The sequence below is a fragment of the Emys orbicularis genome, chromosome 2 (genome assembly GCF_028017835.1).
Source record: "Emys orbicularis isolate rEmyOrb1 chromosome 2, rEmyOrb1.hap1, whole genome shotgun sequence".
Lineage (NCBI taxonomy): Eukaryota > Metazoa > Chordata > Testudines > Emydidae > Emys > Emys orbicularis.
This window is the reverse complement of record NC_088684.1, coordinates 115,170,686-115,185,246: the sequence shown is the minus strand read 5'-3', so window position 1 is coordinate 115,185,246 and position 14,561 is coordinate 115,170,686. Positions and strand designations below refer to the sequence as shown.

At 42.1% G+C, this 14,561-nt stretch overlaps 1 protein-coding gene across 1 annotated transcript in view; it reads right to left on the bottom strand.

Moving 5' to 3' along the window:
• ADTRP (androgen dependent TFPI regulating protein) overlaps window positions 1-13,843 on the bottom strand; it is a 34,443-nt gene extending 20,600 nt beyond the window's left edge. Inside the window, exons 1-3 of the mRNA XM_065398334.1 lie at window positions 13,691-13,843; window positions 4,765-4,899; window positions 3,166-3,267 (exon numbers count right to left, since the gene is read on the bottom strand). Coding sequence (XP_065254406.1) covers window positions 3,166-3,267; window positions 4,765-4,899; window positions 13,691-13,843 — 390 coding nt within the window. The remainder of the gene's footprint in view (window positions 1-3,165; window positions 3,268-4,764; window positions 4,900-13,690) is intronic.
• Window positions 13,844-14,561: the final 718 nt, after the last annotated feature.

The window sequence follows — 14,561 nt, the reverse complement described above, 5'->3', positions numbered from 1 at the left end:
CTCACACACACACACACAGTGTCTCTGTGACACACACACACGCGCACACACACACACAGTCTCTGTGTCGCACACATACTGTGTCATGAATGCACACACAAATACTATCTCTGTGTCACACACACTCTCTGTGTCACACTCACCTCCCAACACATACTTGTATTATTGTTGTTGTTACTTCTTGGTACTTCCTGTAATGCACACACATTCTCTGTAATTTTATTCTTTCAAAGTGTGTTGTTGTTTTGACCGGTCATTTCATATGCGTTTCATAATTTTTATTTCTCTTACACTTAAATTTAATTCCTCGAATAGTGAGTTCTAAAATGCCTAACCTGTCCTGGCTGGTTTTTCCATCTGGACTTTTAAAAAATATATATATTATTTCTAGGTTTTTTGTTTTTACTGGTGGCGCACATCCATGTATACCTTGGTGCACATGACAAAATTTATTCTGCACATGGATGGAAAAAATTAGAGGGAACATTGGTTGCCTTGTTTAGGCAGCTCCCTGCCTAGAGTTCTGGCTTTTGTGGATCTCATGCTTAGGCACCTATCTCTTCCCTATTCCTTTGTGGATCTGGGCCTCTGAGACTCTTCTACTGACTTAAAAACACTCCGGCTGTAAATGATATATCCCTTATATATAAATGATATATCCCAAACACACAGACACCTAACAAAACTAACAGCTTTCCCCCCATTGCCATGATAGGAACTTTTGCTAACCTCAGAGCTGTGAAATATAGCAGAGTTCATGGGGTGGGGAGGGGGGGAAACCCTCATCAAATCTTTTCCCTGACAATTGACATTTAATATGCTGTCCCTTTAAATAGCTGGCAGCTCCCCACATCCCCATGGTATTTACCGTGGACATCTTGGATCAAAAGGAAGAAATGCTGTTGGCTATTTCTGAAGCCTTAAAAGCCTTATTTACATGATGATAGCATTTAGAATGCTCACATAGGCTCTCCCCCTGCCCCGTCAGTCCCAATGATCTTTTCAGAGTTCTGAATTCACTTCTGGCAGACATCTTGGATTCTACAATTACTGGAAGGAAACTTCCCCCATGCCCCGCCCACAAGTTGGCAGAACTGCTAGTAGATTAATCATTTATATAGTACCGTAAGGTGAACATGACCTATTACATTTCATTACAGGCAGCTGGTTTGCAGTCAGTCACCGAGAGATTGGTTGATCATTGTGCAGTAGCTGGAATGCTTCCCAAAATACATGTGTTTTCAGGAACTCCTTAAATGAGGAGCGGGAGGAAGCTTGTCATAGATGAATTAGCAGATGACATTTATTGCAGACTCAGCAACTAGAGTCAGTGCAGATCTGCCTTGACAAAGTGAAAACATGGTTCTATCTTGTAATGTAGGTGGGACCTAAACGTGCCCCTGAATGTGGCATGATTTGGGAACGTAAGTTAAATTGCAGTTCCATTCCATCTACACTTACAGGATGGGATCATTTTAAAATTGAGTCTGGGATGCTGTAAACAGGTTTCCCAGCATGCTATTTGCAGAGGGTGATGCAAGTCATCCCATTTGGTTATGCAGCTTTGAGTTACGCAGATCATCCCAAAATCATGTCAATAAAAAATTGATACCACATCAAATTGTCAGGTATTCTGTATATGCTGAATGTTTACAGAAGGAGGGAAATATAGATATCTTGGAGAGCTTGAAAACATTTCACTCTTACTATTTTTTGTACCCCTCCAATTGTAAAGTTAGGATCTCTTAGTACTGTTTGTCCATCTATACAGGCCTGGGAAGGAGAGAGAAATTATAACAAATACATTTTAGAGACTTCTGCAAATAGTTTTTCCATCTGTAATAATGTCACACTTGGAAGCCCCAGCCTCTCTCAATCTGCCTAGGCCATTACAAAAAGTTGCCGTATTGGGAAGGGCAAATTCCCAGCTATGCACTGAGATTTAAAAATAAATAAATCTAAAATCTAGCACTGAACTAGATAATAAGCTAGCCCTATTGCTGGTCCAGAATCCTGAACCTGAGACCAATGTAATTTTGAGAAGAAAAGGAATAATTTTCTGTGACTAATAGTTTTAAAAAAATAGAGGTTGTTTGCATCTGTTAAGAGGTTTGGAATGTAGAAGTAGTCCCAGTGAAACTGGATTAGTAGGCAGAGAGCAGGTGATAGGGTCAAAAGTGCATCATGGCTGCCATTTATCACTCAGTTTATTACATGGATATCACTAATGGGAAAGTGGCATATATATATATATATATATGTTCATGCTACACAAGCATAAGTATTTGTAAATATACATTTATAAAGTGGATGTTTTTAAAAAATCTAACAAACGTTCTCAGTCAGAAATATCTGGGAAGTTCCATTTAGCTTCAAAGGCATCAGGAATTGCAGTGTGTTGCAAAGTTATTGAGTTGGAAAAATCTTAAAAAACTGGAATCTTGAGAGAAACAAGGCTGGGACGTCTGCATGATTATTTCATACTTTTTGGCTCCTCTGATTCAGTCTAGCATTGAACCTCTCCCCTTCCTGCCTCCTTTAGCCCCAGGAGGCTGCCATGACCTTATAACCACCCACAGTTTCCATGTTACTGTCAGCATCCTTACACTTGACTGATGAGAAGTATGTGATTATTCAACACATCATAAAAACAGCTATGGCAATTGAAGGAGAGATCTGGAATATATTTATAGAAATCTGTAAACAATCATTTCAATTCAGCTATTCAGTGCTGTGCACACATTAGCTTATGAGCTGTTGAGCTGTCAGATTTTCTTTGATTCTTTCATCTCTTTTAAAAATTCCCCAGTGCTCAGCTGTATTCCTAACCATTTTGTATTTTATAACATTCGGTTTACGGAGACCATTTCTTTTTTGAACTGAAGTAACCTAGAAGGTTTTCTTTTTATGATTACACATCTTTTCATCGATTTTAAGCGGCTTGACGTGCCATGATTCACTGACATTCCCTGTGTGCTAAAAGGCTTCTTTAGGCAATTATAGCGCATGCATCCGTTCATTACATACAGCTCAATGTGTGCTTTAAATAGACAGCAGGGGGGGGGAAAAGTTGTGAAACCCTTTTGGAAAGATAAATAATGCAACAGTGGAACATTCATTGCAAAAGTCTGTGTGTTCTAGGCACTAGTCCGGCTTTTTACTCACCATAGCATGATTTAACCACATTGGAATGATCCCATCCAGGCTCTTGGGGTAAACCAGTTCTCGGTTGTACGTATACAATACCCAAAAGGACATAAACACAAACTGCAACAAAAGAATTTTTGTTGTAAAAGGCAAAGCAGTCTGTAGGAAAAATGTGAGCTTGCGAGATAAAACAACAGATGTATCACACAAATTACAAAGTAAAGAAGGGAAGTTACTGCAAGATGCAGTGTTCTGCTGTTGTTAAAGCCATGTCAGTCTCACCTTGTCTTCTCAGTATTCTGGGGCATATATCTATAAGAAACCCCTCCTCTACTGTATAAACTGCTTACTGCTGACACTGAAATTTCCAGGGAACACATGACTATCCTTGAACCTTTCTTATTTTTCCAGTGGGATCTTGGATGGTCCAAGGTTCCTAGGCCTTGGCTGTCATGCCAAAGGATTTGTTCTGCTCAATAACAAAGTAAAAGCAGATAGTGGCAAGACTGATTGTCTAAATCTTGGCATGCCGGTAAAGTCTGTAAGCTTCATTCCTAAGCTGTAGGTACAGGAGTAGGCTGTATCTTGGGCCCATCTGATCCAATAGGGGAGGATTTACAGTGGGAGGATTTAAGTGTAAGAAATGAATCCCAGTATCAGCTACTGATATCCGAAAGCTCATTTGTACTTTCTTGGCCTGGTTTTACGTTTGAGCACAAGTTGTCCGTATTATGGAAACTGAGGGCATGAGAGGTGGGGAGGATTGTCAATACTAAATATAGCGCATGCAGGTTACAGACGGATGCATCCTGGTGTTCATCCCTTTTCTGTTACATACCCAGAAGCATGCATGGGAGATGTGACAGCAGTGTTACAAGAAACTGGTATGCAAAGAATGACTAGTTACTGAGATGGCTTAGTCTCAGTTGCAAGAATGGCCTCTCTTGATTCACCTGGCTGAAATGCTTGTGGACCCAGTTAAAGATGAGTTTCAGCTCTCCTGAGGCCAGCTTCTGCAAGCCCCTTTCACACTGAGTTGTACTGACTAAGTGATTTCAGTCTCTGGCCCATTATATGCAGAACCATGTGGCGGACACAGTTGTCTACATGTGAGCAGACAGTCCAAAATGAATCTGTTGTAGATTATTCTAAGTAATATCATTTAAGTCTGTTTCTCTTCTGTGTTTGTTTAAACTCATTTTGCAGTCAGGGAAGACAATATGAGGATTTGTTGCCTTTTAAGGACCTTACTAGACTCTTAAGGCACATGTTGCCCTTTCAGTGAAACTACTTCAGTAGATAATTCCAGTGGCTCTGTATGTGTAAGGGTAGCAGAATGTCTACTTTCTGCCCTTTGATTTTGGTGGATGTCTGTTTGCCTATGGCTGGGTTGTAGGGGGGCAGGGGGAGGGGGGTTTGTAGACCACCATGTCAGAGCAACATGTTCAACATTAAACCACTAGCTAGCCTCACATCTGGGGCTAGATTTAAGCATTGTTTCCTCATTTAAATGGATTTGTTCTGTTTTCAAAAGACAAAATGAAGCTCCCTAGTAATATCTGTATCTATTTGGTACGTGTGTATATATGATTATTATTATAGACATTGGTTACTTACCGTGGACAGAGGGAAAGCCAGGACACTGAAGAGAAGGTCTCTGCAGGAAATTATGTACTTAACACTTGGCAGTTTCTTAATTAGTCTCAACACATCAGCCAGGAAGGAGATCCCATAGAAAACAGCCTGCAAAACCTAAATTAATTACAGATAATGAGGGAATCTTCATCCACCTTTGATTAGCATGTTCCTGCATGAACTCAATACTTGCTCTTTAGGGAGCTGTTTTGTTGGTGAACTACAAGTCAGCACCAGGGAAATAGCTTTTGGCTCAATTTTCCTTATTAACTGAAAGTGATTAAATAAAGTAGTTCAGGAGATTACTTTAACAGTACCTCTCTTAATGGACCGAGCAGAACAGTGTGGTGTGAAGAGTGAGCTTTATTCAGACTGGAAGTGGCAGGATGTGTTGTAAGATAGGTCTTTTTGCAATTAATATGTTAATTGTTAACCTCAAGGCAACAAAGTAGAGACGGGAGGGGACAAATCTGTGGCTATTCGGAGTTCTAATGTTTCCTGCAAAGCAAACACTACAAGTGTTCTCAGAGGTTAGCCAAGATGCAGGGCTGGCTCCAGGCACCAGCTAAGGAAGCAGGTGCTTGGGGCAGCGAATACAAAGGGGTGGCACTCCGACCCCTATTGGGGCGGCACGTCTGGGTCTTTGGCGGGAATTTGGCGGCGGGTCCCTCAGTCCCTCTCTTCCTCTGAAGTGCCGCCGAAGAGGAAGAGAGGGAGTGAAGGACCCGCCACTGAAGAATGGAGTGGCGCGATTGAGCTGCCGCCGAAGTGCCGCCGATCGGCTTCCCCCCTCCGCCCCCCGCCGCTTGGGGCGGCAGGAAACCTGGAGCTGGCCCTGCCAAGATGGTGCCTCCTGGATGGTGGTGATGCGTTAGAGCTCATGCCCATACTGTACCAATTAACCAATACAAAACACCCTAAAAGGGCTGTGTTAGACAGAGAAGCCACTAGAAAAGATTTGTCCTGAACCTATTTCTGCTGAATTCAGGGGGATGCAAGAGCAGGACTTCACGTTCAGATCCTCAAAGATATTTTAGGCAGGAGTTAGCCACCTCAATATCTTTGAGGATCTGGGCCTCGGTAACTAGAAATAAGACCTCATTGCACTAGAATTGAGAGCGCTGGTTGAATTATTTTTTTGCAAATAATGTAACCAATTAATTCTGGCTCTTTTTTAGTTAGCTAACTTCACAGATGGTCTGATATTATGCAAATAATGTATTATCTGTATTCTCTTCCACTGATCATCAAATAATTGTATTTGAAAACGACGTTTCTCATTGTTCAACCATCTCTGCTAGTGCTACACAATGGACTGTAGTGCACTAAATGTGGGAAGAAGTAAAGATGAAGCCTATTAAGAACTTGCTGCTCTTTGACTGCTAATCTATGCTCAACTTTGAACCTGAGCTCAATTTTCTTGATTACTGGTGGTATTTTTAAAGCTAGATTCTCTCACTCTTGTGCTGGGAAACTCAGTCTACTGCAAATGCTGGCACTGCTGAGATGGAAAGATATTGTTAAGCATTCCGAATGATGTTTCTTTTGCCATGATCTCACCCTGATTCAGATTTTTATTTTGAGTTTGTGTGATATCTAAGGCTGGACTGATTACTTCTTCAGGAGCCTGGAGGGGTGGGGCTTGGGAGGGGACACCACTGGCACAGCACTTGATCAGAAAGTTTTAGATGGGGAATAGAGGATGGGGAGCAGGATGGCCTCCCCCTGCCCACCAAAAAAAAAAAAATGCTGTTTCAAAACACAATACTTTGTGCTTTCATAGTGTAATTCCCCTTAGGGTGTCAAGGTGTATTTAAATATTAATGACTTAAGCCTCACAACACCTCTAGGAGGTAGGTAATTAGCTTTAAACAAAAGATAGGGAAACTGAAGCACAGAAAGGCTAAGTGACTTGCCCATGGTCTTACAGGAAGTTTAAGGCAGAGGTGGGAGTTGAATGCAGGTCACTTGACAAATAGTGCTGTGGCTCACCCCCAACACCATTCTTCCTCCCAAAGAGGACAGGAGGCTTATGGACTGAATAATGCAATTGTCATTAAAAATAACCCTGCAAGAACCACAAATACTTACAGTTCAAGCTCATTCCAGTTTGTGACACAAAAACAGCCCTTTAAATATGTGTGTGTCTTTCACCATTGACTTTGAGATCTTCCTTACCAAGACTGGCCTCTCTAATTGTGGGTAGAGTTTTGGACTCTAAGGGCTCGATCTTGCAAGGTGCTGGACCCAAAGCAGCAAAGCACTTAAGCACATGCTCAACTTTAACGGGACTCGTATACTTAAAGTTAAGCACGTGTTTAAGTGCTTTGCCGGATCAGACCCTGGGGCCCCATTCCTTGAGGCACACACATGGGAGATGGGTGCTTAAGAATTGCTCTTTTTCCTGTATGCCATTGGCTATAACTACTGCAGGCTGGAGAGCAAGCTACGATGTTCAGTTCAATACTTTCTCCCTATACTTTAAACAGCATGACAAATGGCAATGAAATGACCTGTGTGACATGATGACAGTGAAAGTCTGGTGACGCATGGTAACTAATCGTTAGTAAAGCATCTCATAGGCTTTCCCTATTTGAGAGAGGCATGGTTCCCAGAGTACAAGGGTCTGATTATTGCTTTTATGGCAAGCCCTACATTAATCATGAGACAGACATAAACTTCATTTCCCCCCCCTTAAAATCAATTAAAACAAACATTTGGATGGAAAAGAAACAGATGGTCCCAAAGCATCCAAGCTCTCAGTCTAGCATTCTTTCTGTAGCTTACAGAAGAGGTCAATAGTATCTTCCAGACTGAAAACTTTCCATTCATTTTTCTTTACTTAGGTTGCTGTGTGTGAGCACTTGCACGCTCACACACCTGTATCCATAGGCCCCTATTTCCAAAAAAAAAAAAAAAATCCTGGAATTTAATCTCAGGAGTGTACCTTTAAGAAACCCAACATTCTACCCTCAGCTACAGTAATAGAAATCCAAAGTAACTGCATTTAATTCAGTGGATTTCCATTGGTATAACTGAAAGGACATCTTAGCCCAAGGTTGCTATAACTATACTTAAAAAAAAAAAAAAAAAAAGTAAAAAATTAGGAAATTAACAGTTTAAGTTAATTAACCACCTAACTGAAATAACATTCCATATCAGGCATGGTTTAACAGAAATAGAGACATGCTAACAATTAGTGTGCACACTCAAATTACAAGTTGCAAGAGCAACTATAGACTTTGGAAAGTTAACTATTGTGTCAGGAAAGGAATTGTGGTACTACTGCTCACTTTAGGTGAAACTCACTTCTGTGCAGAAGGCCTGCCTGAGGCTTAGGAACACTTCAGTCCCTCTTAAGCCTTATTTGGAGAGTGTAAGTGGGACTAATTAGTGCACGGGGTGAATTTCACCCCTTAAGGGTGCATCTACATTTTGAACCGGGGGCATAATTTCTGGCTCGAGGAGACATACCTGTGCTAGCTCTGATCAAATGAGTACACTAAAAATAGAAGTGTAGCCTCAATGAAATGAGCAGTGGAGGGGCTAGCCACTCCGTCTATGATCCAGGCCAAGAGACTAGGTATGTACTTGGGATGGCTAGCCTATGCCGCCACTCACGCTGCTATGGCTACACTTCTATTTTTAGTGCTCTAGATTGATCATAGCTTGCACAAGTACGTCTCCTCAAGCTGGAATTTATGCCTCCAGCTGGAAGCATAGACATGCCTTTAGAGGAGTACAGGAGTGAAGCCCTGATACCACAGGGTATGTCTACACTGCAGCTAGACCCCGGTGGCTGGCCTGTGCCAGCTGACGGGGGCTCACAGGACTCAGGCTAAAGGGCTGTTTAAATGCAATGTAGACATTTGGGCTCAGGCTGCAACCTGAGCTCTGGGAGCCTCCCACTTCTTGGGGTCCTAAAGCCCAAACTCCAGCCTGAGCCCAAATGTTTACATTGCAGTTAAACAGTCCCTTAGCCTGAGCCCTGTGAGCCCCAATCAGCTGGCCTGGGCAAGCCATGGGTTTTTAATTGCAGTGTAGACATACCCCCAGATATCCTGTAAACACTGAGAGGTGCTCTGTTGCTGTGTGCCTCCATAGGTGCCTGCTGTTAAGTGGTTTCATTTGGATTATACTCAGCCTATGTTTTCAGGTATAACAAGAGAATTTAAACCCCACTTTAGAAATGGAAAACTGAACACAGCCGTAATTATGGAGTCATCACAAGTGCTTCCATAATATATCACAGTACCATAGAACACAGGGACTTGAACACCAGATCTGAACCCTCACAAACTCAGGAAAATTCATACCTGGATATGAATCCACATTTTGCAATTATGTAAGTATAATAGAAAATATACAAAAGGATGAAATTATTTCAAGTGTCCCTATGACTTTCCAAGCAGCAATGTTGGCACTTGCAACTGCAGCTGCTCTCAGTATATAAATCTGCCAGATGTAGTTCAAAAGGATTCCCCAAAGTGTTCCCCCCAGAACAGGAAGAGAAATAAGAACAGAAACAATCTGAAAGGGAGAAGCCAATGATTAACCCACAGAGAAGGATGGGGGAATTGACTGGCCCTTCAGGACAAACCTCTCTGTTTTCTATAAACCATTTTTAGTGCCACAGTGATAGGGGCTTTAGAAATGCTTACAGACAGACAGACAGGACATGTTTAGTTAACTGTACCTATTTAATTTGGCCAGACAGATCAGTTGAACTAAGAGGCATCAGTGGCAAAAATCAAATGTCATCTAATTTGATCAAAGCAAGTATTTCCATTTATTTATTCCTGTGATTCATTTTCAAAGACAGCATCTGGCTACCTGAATGTATCTAATTCCCAAATTGATAGTCATAAACACAGCCCACAGCATTTTGTTTAATGGGGTATAAATCTGATATTCCATGTGGGCTGTTAGATATGGAAATCAAATTTTACTACATTCATATATATTCACACTATAAAATTATAGAAAATATGTGCAATTAATATTGGCTCTATTTGAAAACAAATAGGAAACAGTACCTTTAGTATAATCAAAACCATTTTAATAATGAGAGATTCAAGTGTAATGAACAAAATTTGGGAGAGGGAGTTTTGATGCAAATGTCTGTTTTCAGATGTCCGGGGATGTTCTTTATGCACTATTCTACTTGTGTATATGCAATAAACCATTTTATGTGATAGATGGAAAGATTTTGGGTAATAACTTATTCTGGATGCTGCATTATTAGTTGTATCGATGTAGCAACAAAGAACCCTTGTCATGGACCAGGATCCATTGTGCTAGCTAGGCACTGTACAAACACAGAACAAAAAAACAATCCTTTCCCCAGAGATCTTACAATCTAAGTATGTTTCATGTTACACAAAATAGATGTAAAACTGTTCTTATCTGTCCAATAGTCCCTTCTATCTCTTCAGGAACTGACCAGTGAAAGCCTTTGATACTAAACACACCTTGAGCTTTTATTTTTCTCTTGTGCAACACCACCCTACATTATCACCTTTTGGAGGCTCTGACTGCAACAAATAGTGTAAGTAGGTAGGTAGAGTTGAAGTGGCATATGAGAGCTGGAGTCTGGCTCTTGGGAGGCTCTCACAGCAGGTGCGAATGTCGAGAAATTGCTAAAAGAGGAGAATACATGAAAGCAAGTGTGTGCTTCCAAGCAGAGCTGTGCAGGGCCTGGAATGTCTGTGGCATGGGAAACTTTGCATTTCTGAAATTCTTTTCATTCTAAATCAGAACAAAAAGTCAGAGATTGGAATGGAAATTTTCAAAAAAAATCCATTTCAGAAGGACTAAAAGGAAAGGTGATATTTTTCCAAGCTGGCAACTAGGAACCTGGGCAACCTGGAGCCCCAAACCCCCCCCCCAGATGGACTACTAGTGATCCCAGGCAGCCTGGTGAGCTCACCTGCTGGCAGGCTGACTGTGGGACGAGGAGGTAGGGCACAGGCAGGAAACCAGGTTGGCCCACTGGCCCGTCTGCCTGCCTGCTTGGGTTCAATCTAAACTTCCAGTGGAATCAACACGTTCCCTCAGAATGTTTTGGTTCCATCAAATCAGCATTTTCTGACAGAAAACTGTTTGGTCTGAAAATTTTCAGCCAGATTTACTTCCAAGAGACAGATTCAGTATCCCCTGAAGCATCACAGTTCTGTTTCCAAAGGCTGCACAATTTTGAACAGTCTCCTAGTTATTATTTGCTGGTGCACATACCCAAAACAGGCCTCTCTAGTGCCCCTCATCTGAGCAGGAAATTTTAAAGTGCTGTTTTTCTGCTCCCCATGTTCTCCTGCCCTTTGACCACTGCCCAGCCAGCCCCAGGGTGTTGGCTGCAGCCTGTTTCCACCCAGCGAAGTGGTTGCGTATGTGGGCTTCTCCTCTGGAGGACACAGGAGCACTTGGTAGTGTGAAAGATAGACACGGGGGAGAGACTAGGGGAAGCAGTCAAGCAGAGGAAGGCTCACCTTTGATCTAATTGATGATGATGTGAAAACAAGGAGTGATCTATGTATTGATATGAAAACAAAAAGAATTAGAGAAAGACCAAGTGGCAGGTTCGACTGACGAAAGGAAATTGCAATGTGTGCATCATTTTCAGGGGCACAACCACACAATTGTAATGTATACATGGCTATGCACGTTGACCCTTTGTGGTGTATTTTGAAAAGTCTCCACTACACATTTGGAGCTACATCTTAAGGGACATAGAGAGGCCCCTTGTTCCCTAAAGGGGAGCTCTGTGGTGGCCTTTCTGATTGTAAGGTTAGGCCATCTCAGTATGGAACATGGAGCAACTGAGTCATGAAGCAACTGCTCTGCCTCAAAAGGGGTAGCGGTAGCGAGCTCAAGCATTAATTCCTCGCCCCCTCCACTAGGCTTCTGGTATCCTAACCCCTTCCTCTCCCCTCCCTTTTTCTGACACATATAGGGACCCTGGAAGTTACTACTACCCAGACATATTAGCAGACTCCACAGAGCAGCCTGTGCAGGTCAGGGAGGGAATGGGGGATTAGGTGCTTGCTATAACACCCTCCCCACTTCCTCAGAAAAAGTCTCAGGAGAAAGAGGGATTTTGTACCATAGAGGAGCTTCTGCTTCCTCCACCACTTCCTGCCCCTGTCTGAATCTCACCACCTTTCCTCTGTGACTGGAGGGTGGTGTCTTCAGCCCAGTGGGCACCCCTGTTGCTGACTGCTCCATTTTGGAATAGTCTATTCTGCTTCTGAAAGGATGGGGAGGAAAAGCAGCACAGTCATTTGCTGTCGCCCCATGCTCATAGCGAGACACTGGGAAAAGGGTAGCTTCACCCAACGTCACTCCCCTGGTGACCCAGTATGGTGGACAGCAGAGCAGCAGGGCCATGGGGAGGGCTGATTGTAGATCTGCCTGAGGGGGACCATTTTGCCTCAGGATTTCTTTACTGTTTGGGTGGCACAAATCCATTCCAAGGGCCAGTGATGTTGGTGGGCTCTGCAGCAGCACAACAGCAGGCTCATGTTTTGGCCCTCGGTGGGTAGGATGTTGACGGGTATCTCCCAAGGAGAGGAATTTATATACTACTTAGATTACTCCCCAGTGTTTCCTATTTTGTCATTGGTTTTCATTAATGGTTTTTAAAAATACAGCATAAGAATGCCTAAAGGTATAGCCCCAAATCCTGCCCAGCCTAAGACAGGACAATTGTGGTTCGAGGAAGCTCAGACAGGACGTCAGGGGCCCATGGGGTGGCTCACGTTGCTGGTTGTTAGTAGCCGCAGCAGGAAATATTTATATTGACTACTACTGTATATGCTACACAGACACAGAAGAGCCAATCCCTACCCTGAAGGGCTTAGACTCACAAAGTGCTTTAATGAGTGCCACCGTGCCCTCTATTGTGTGGTAACTCCCAGTGTGCCATCATCCAGTGGCCCTCTAGGGATAAGGATGGGCACGGGCAGGGCTGGAGGTTCCACTGCTATATAAATCCATACACCACTGACTGGGTCACAAGGGGAATGCAAGGGCTAGGGAGCCTCAAGGCTAACTAGTGTCCCTGAAGGGCTCCATTGCCAGAACAATAGCTCAGTAGGAATCCTTTTCCACAAGCCCCTATCTCCACCCATAGTAATCCCCTTTGCACAGCCCAGCTACTTGGGCTAGTTACTCGGACCAAGTTTTGTCCCATGGACAGCATGTGTTATATGTTTTCATTTGGTTAGTAATGGTGTGATATTAGTACTAATGTGTGATGCAGAAATATATTATTGTCAGTATATCACAGTGTAATTCTAAGAAACACAGCAAGCTACTGATCACACTTTTTGAAATGCATGAGATAATATTGCACGTATTTCTACATTTCTTTTTGCCCATTGTGACTTACAATGTTTTCCCCCCACCCCAAACAATTTTTTTAATTAAGTACATGCAGTGATTGGCTATTACCTCACCATATTTTGTTTTACTGCTTGTTTATTTTGTAATAGCTAAAATCATATTCAAAGAACTATAATTATCACTGCATGCATGCTACTCAGTGCTGAATATACATATACTAATACTAATTGGTAACTATTCTACTCCTAGGATTAGATAACATGCTTCAAAGCTGTACATCCTTCCTGTACACATTCTACATTTCTTTCCTTCTCACGATTAACTCGTCTCTTAACAATGAGGCAACTAGCTACAGTATATATAAAATGTAAAAGTATTGCAATTTGCTGCCAAATATTCTTTATACATAAACAACACAAATGTGGATACCTATTTAGTTTGCTTTGGGGTATAAACCATAAAAGAAAGCAGTATAACAGCAGCAAATACACCAGCTGCATATGTTTTGAGGCACAGATGGTAGACAGACAAATAGACAGATTGGTACCACTGTATACTACGGGCTTACCAGATTGAGAACTGTCAAATATTTCCACTGCCTACCATAAAGGAACACTTCAGACGGCCGGTCTTCTGCTCTTACCAGTGAGATTGAATAGGTTACAAAAATATACCAGACAAAAACAAGGGAATGGTACAGAGCCAGTGTAGCGATTGCCATGGTTCTGCTGTGAGTGCTATTCAAGCCCTAAAGCAGCTTTTCTTTTAATGCTCAGTAGCCATGAGTAGGAAATTGCGCTGCAGGAGAGTTTGCTATCCGAAGGAAGTCAGGACACTGCTCACATGAAACAAATATTACAACACTGGCTGGACTTTGCTTCTTTTTTCTTCTCTTTTTTGTTCTATTGATAAGCTTGGGAAAAAATAGGCTTATTCCCTGGATTTAAATGCCTCACTCAAGATTACTGAAGATTAGTTGCAGAGTTACATAAGTTTTGGTGTTTCTGCACCAGGGGAGGAGGTTGTCGCTGGTTTTGCATAACTGAGTTTCACATTCTTTTTGGACAAGTAGGGGAAAAAACCCTATTTTTCCTTCTGGTGAGCTATTGGTGTTGCCATGAGCCTGGATCAATTTGGGAGGACTTTTGTCACTTTTGTTTCAACAAAGAAAAAAGAAGGAAAGAATAGAGGGCTTTCAAAGGGGAACTGAATAAATTTGTTAGTGTTGTAAAAGAGGGAGGACCTAAGGGATTAATACACTAATGTTAGGCTTCTTTGGTTTCGTAAGTTTTGAAAATCATCTTTGACATTCTTTGTAGAAAGTCTTCCTGAAGTAGGTTATTCTGTCAATCCATGTTACTTGAGTATTTATAAATGTACACAGCGGGTCTGACAAAATTCAAGTCATTTTAAATGTTTGGGGGGGGATAGAGAGAAGG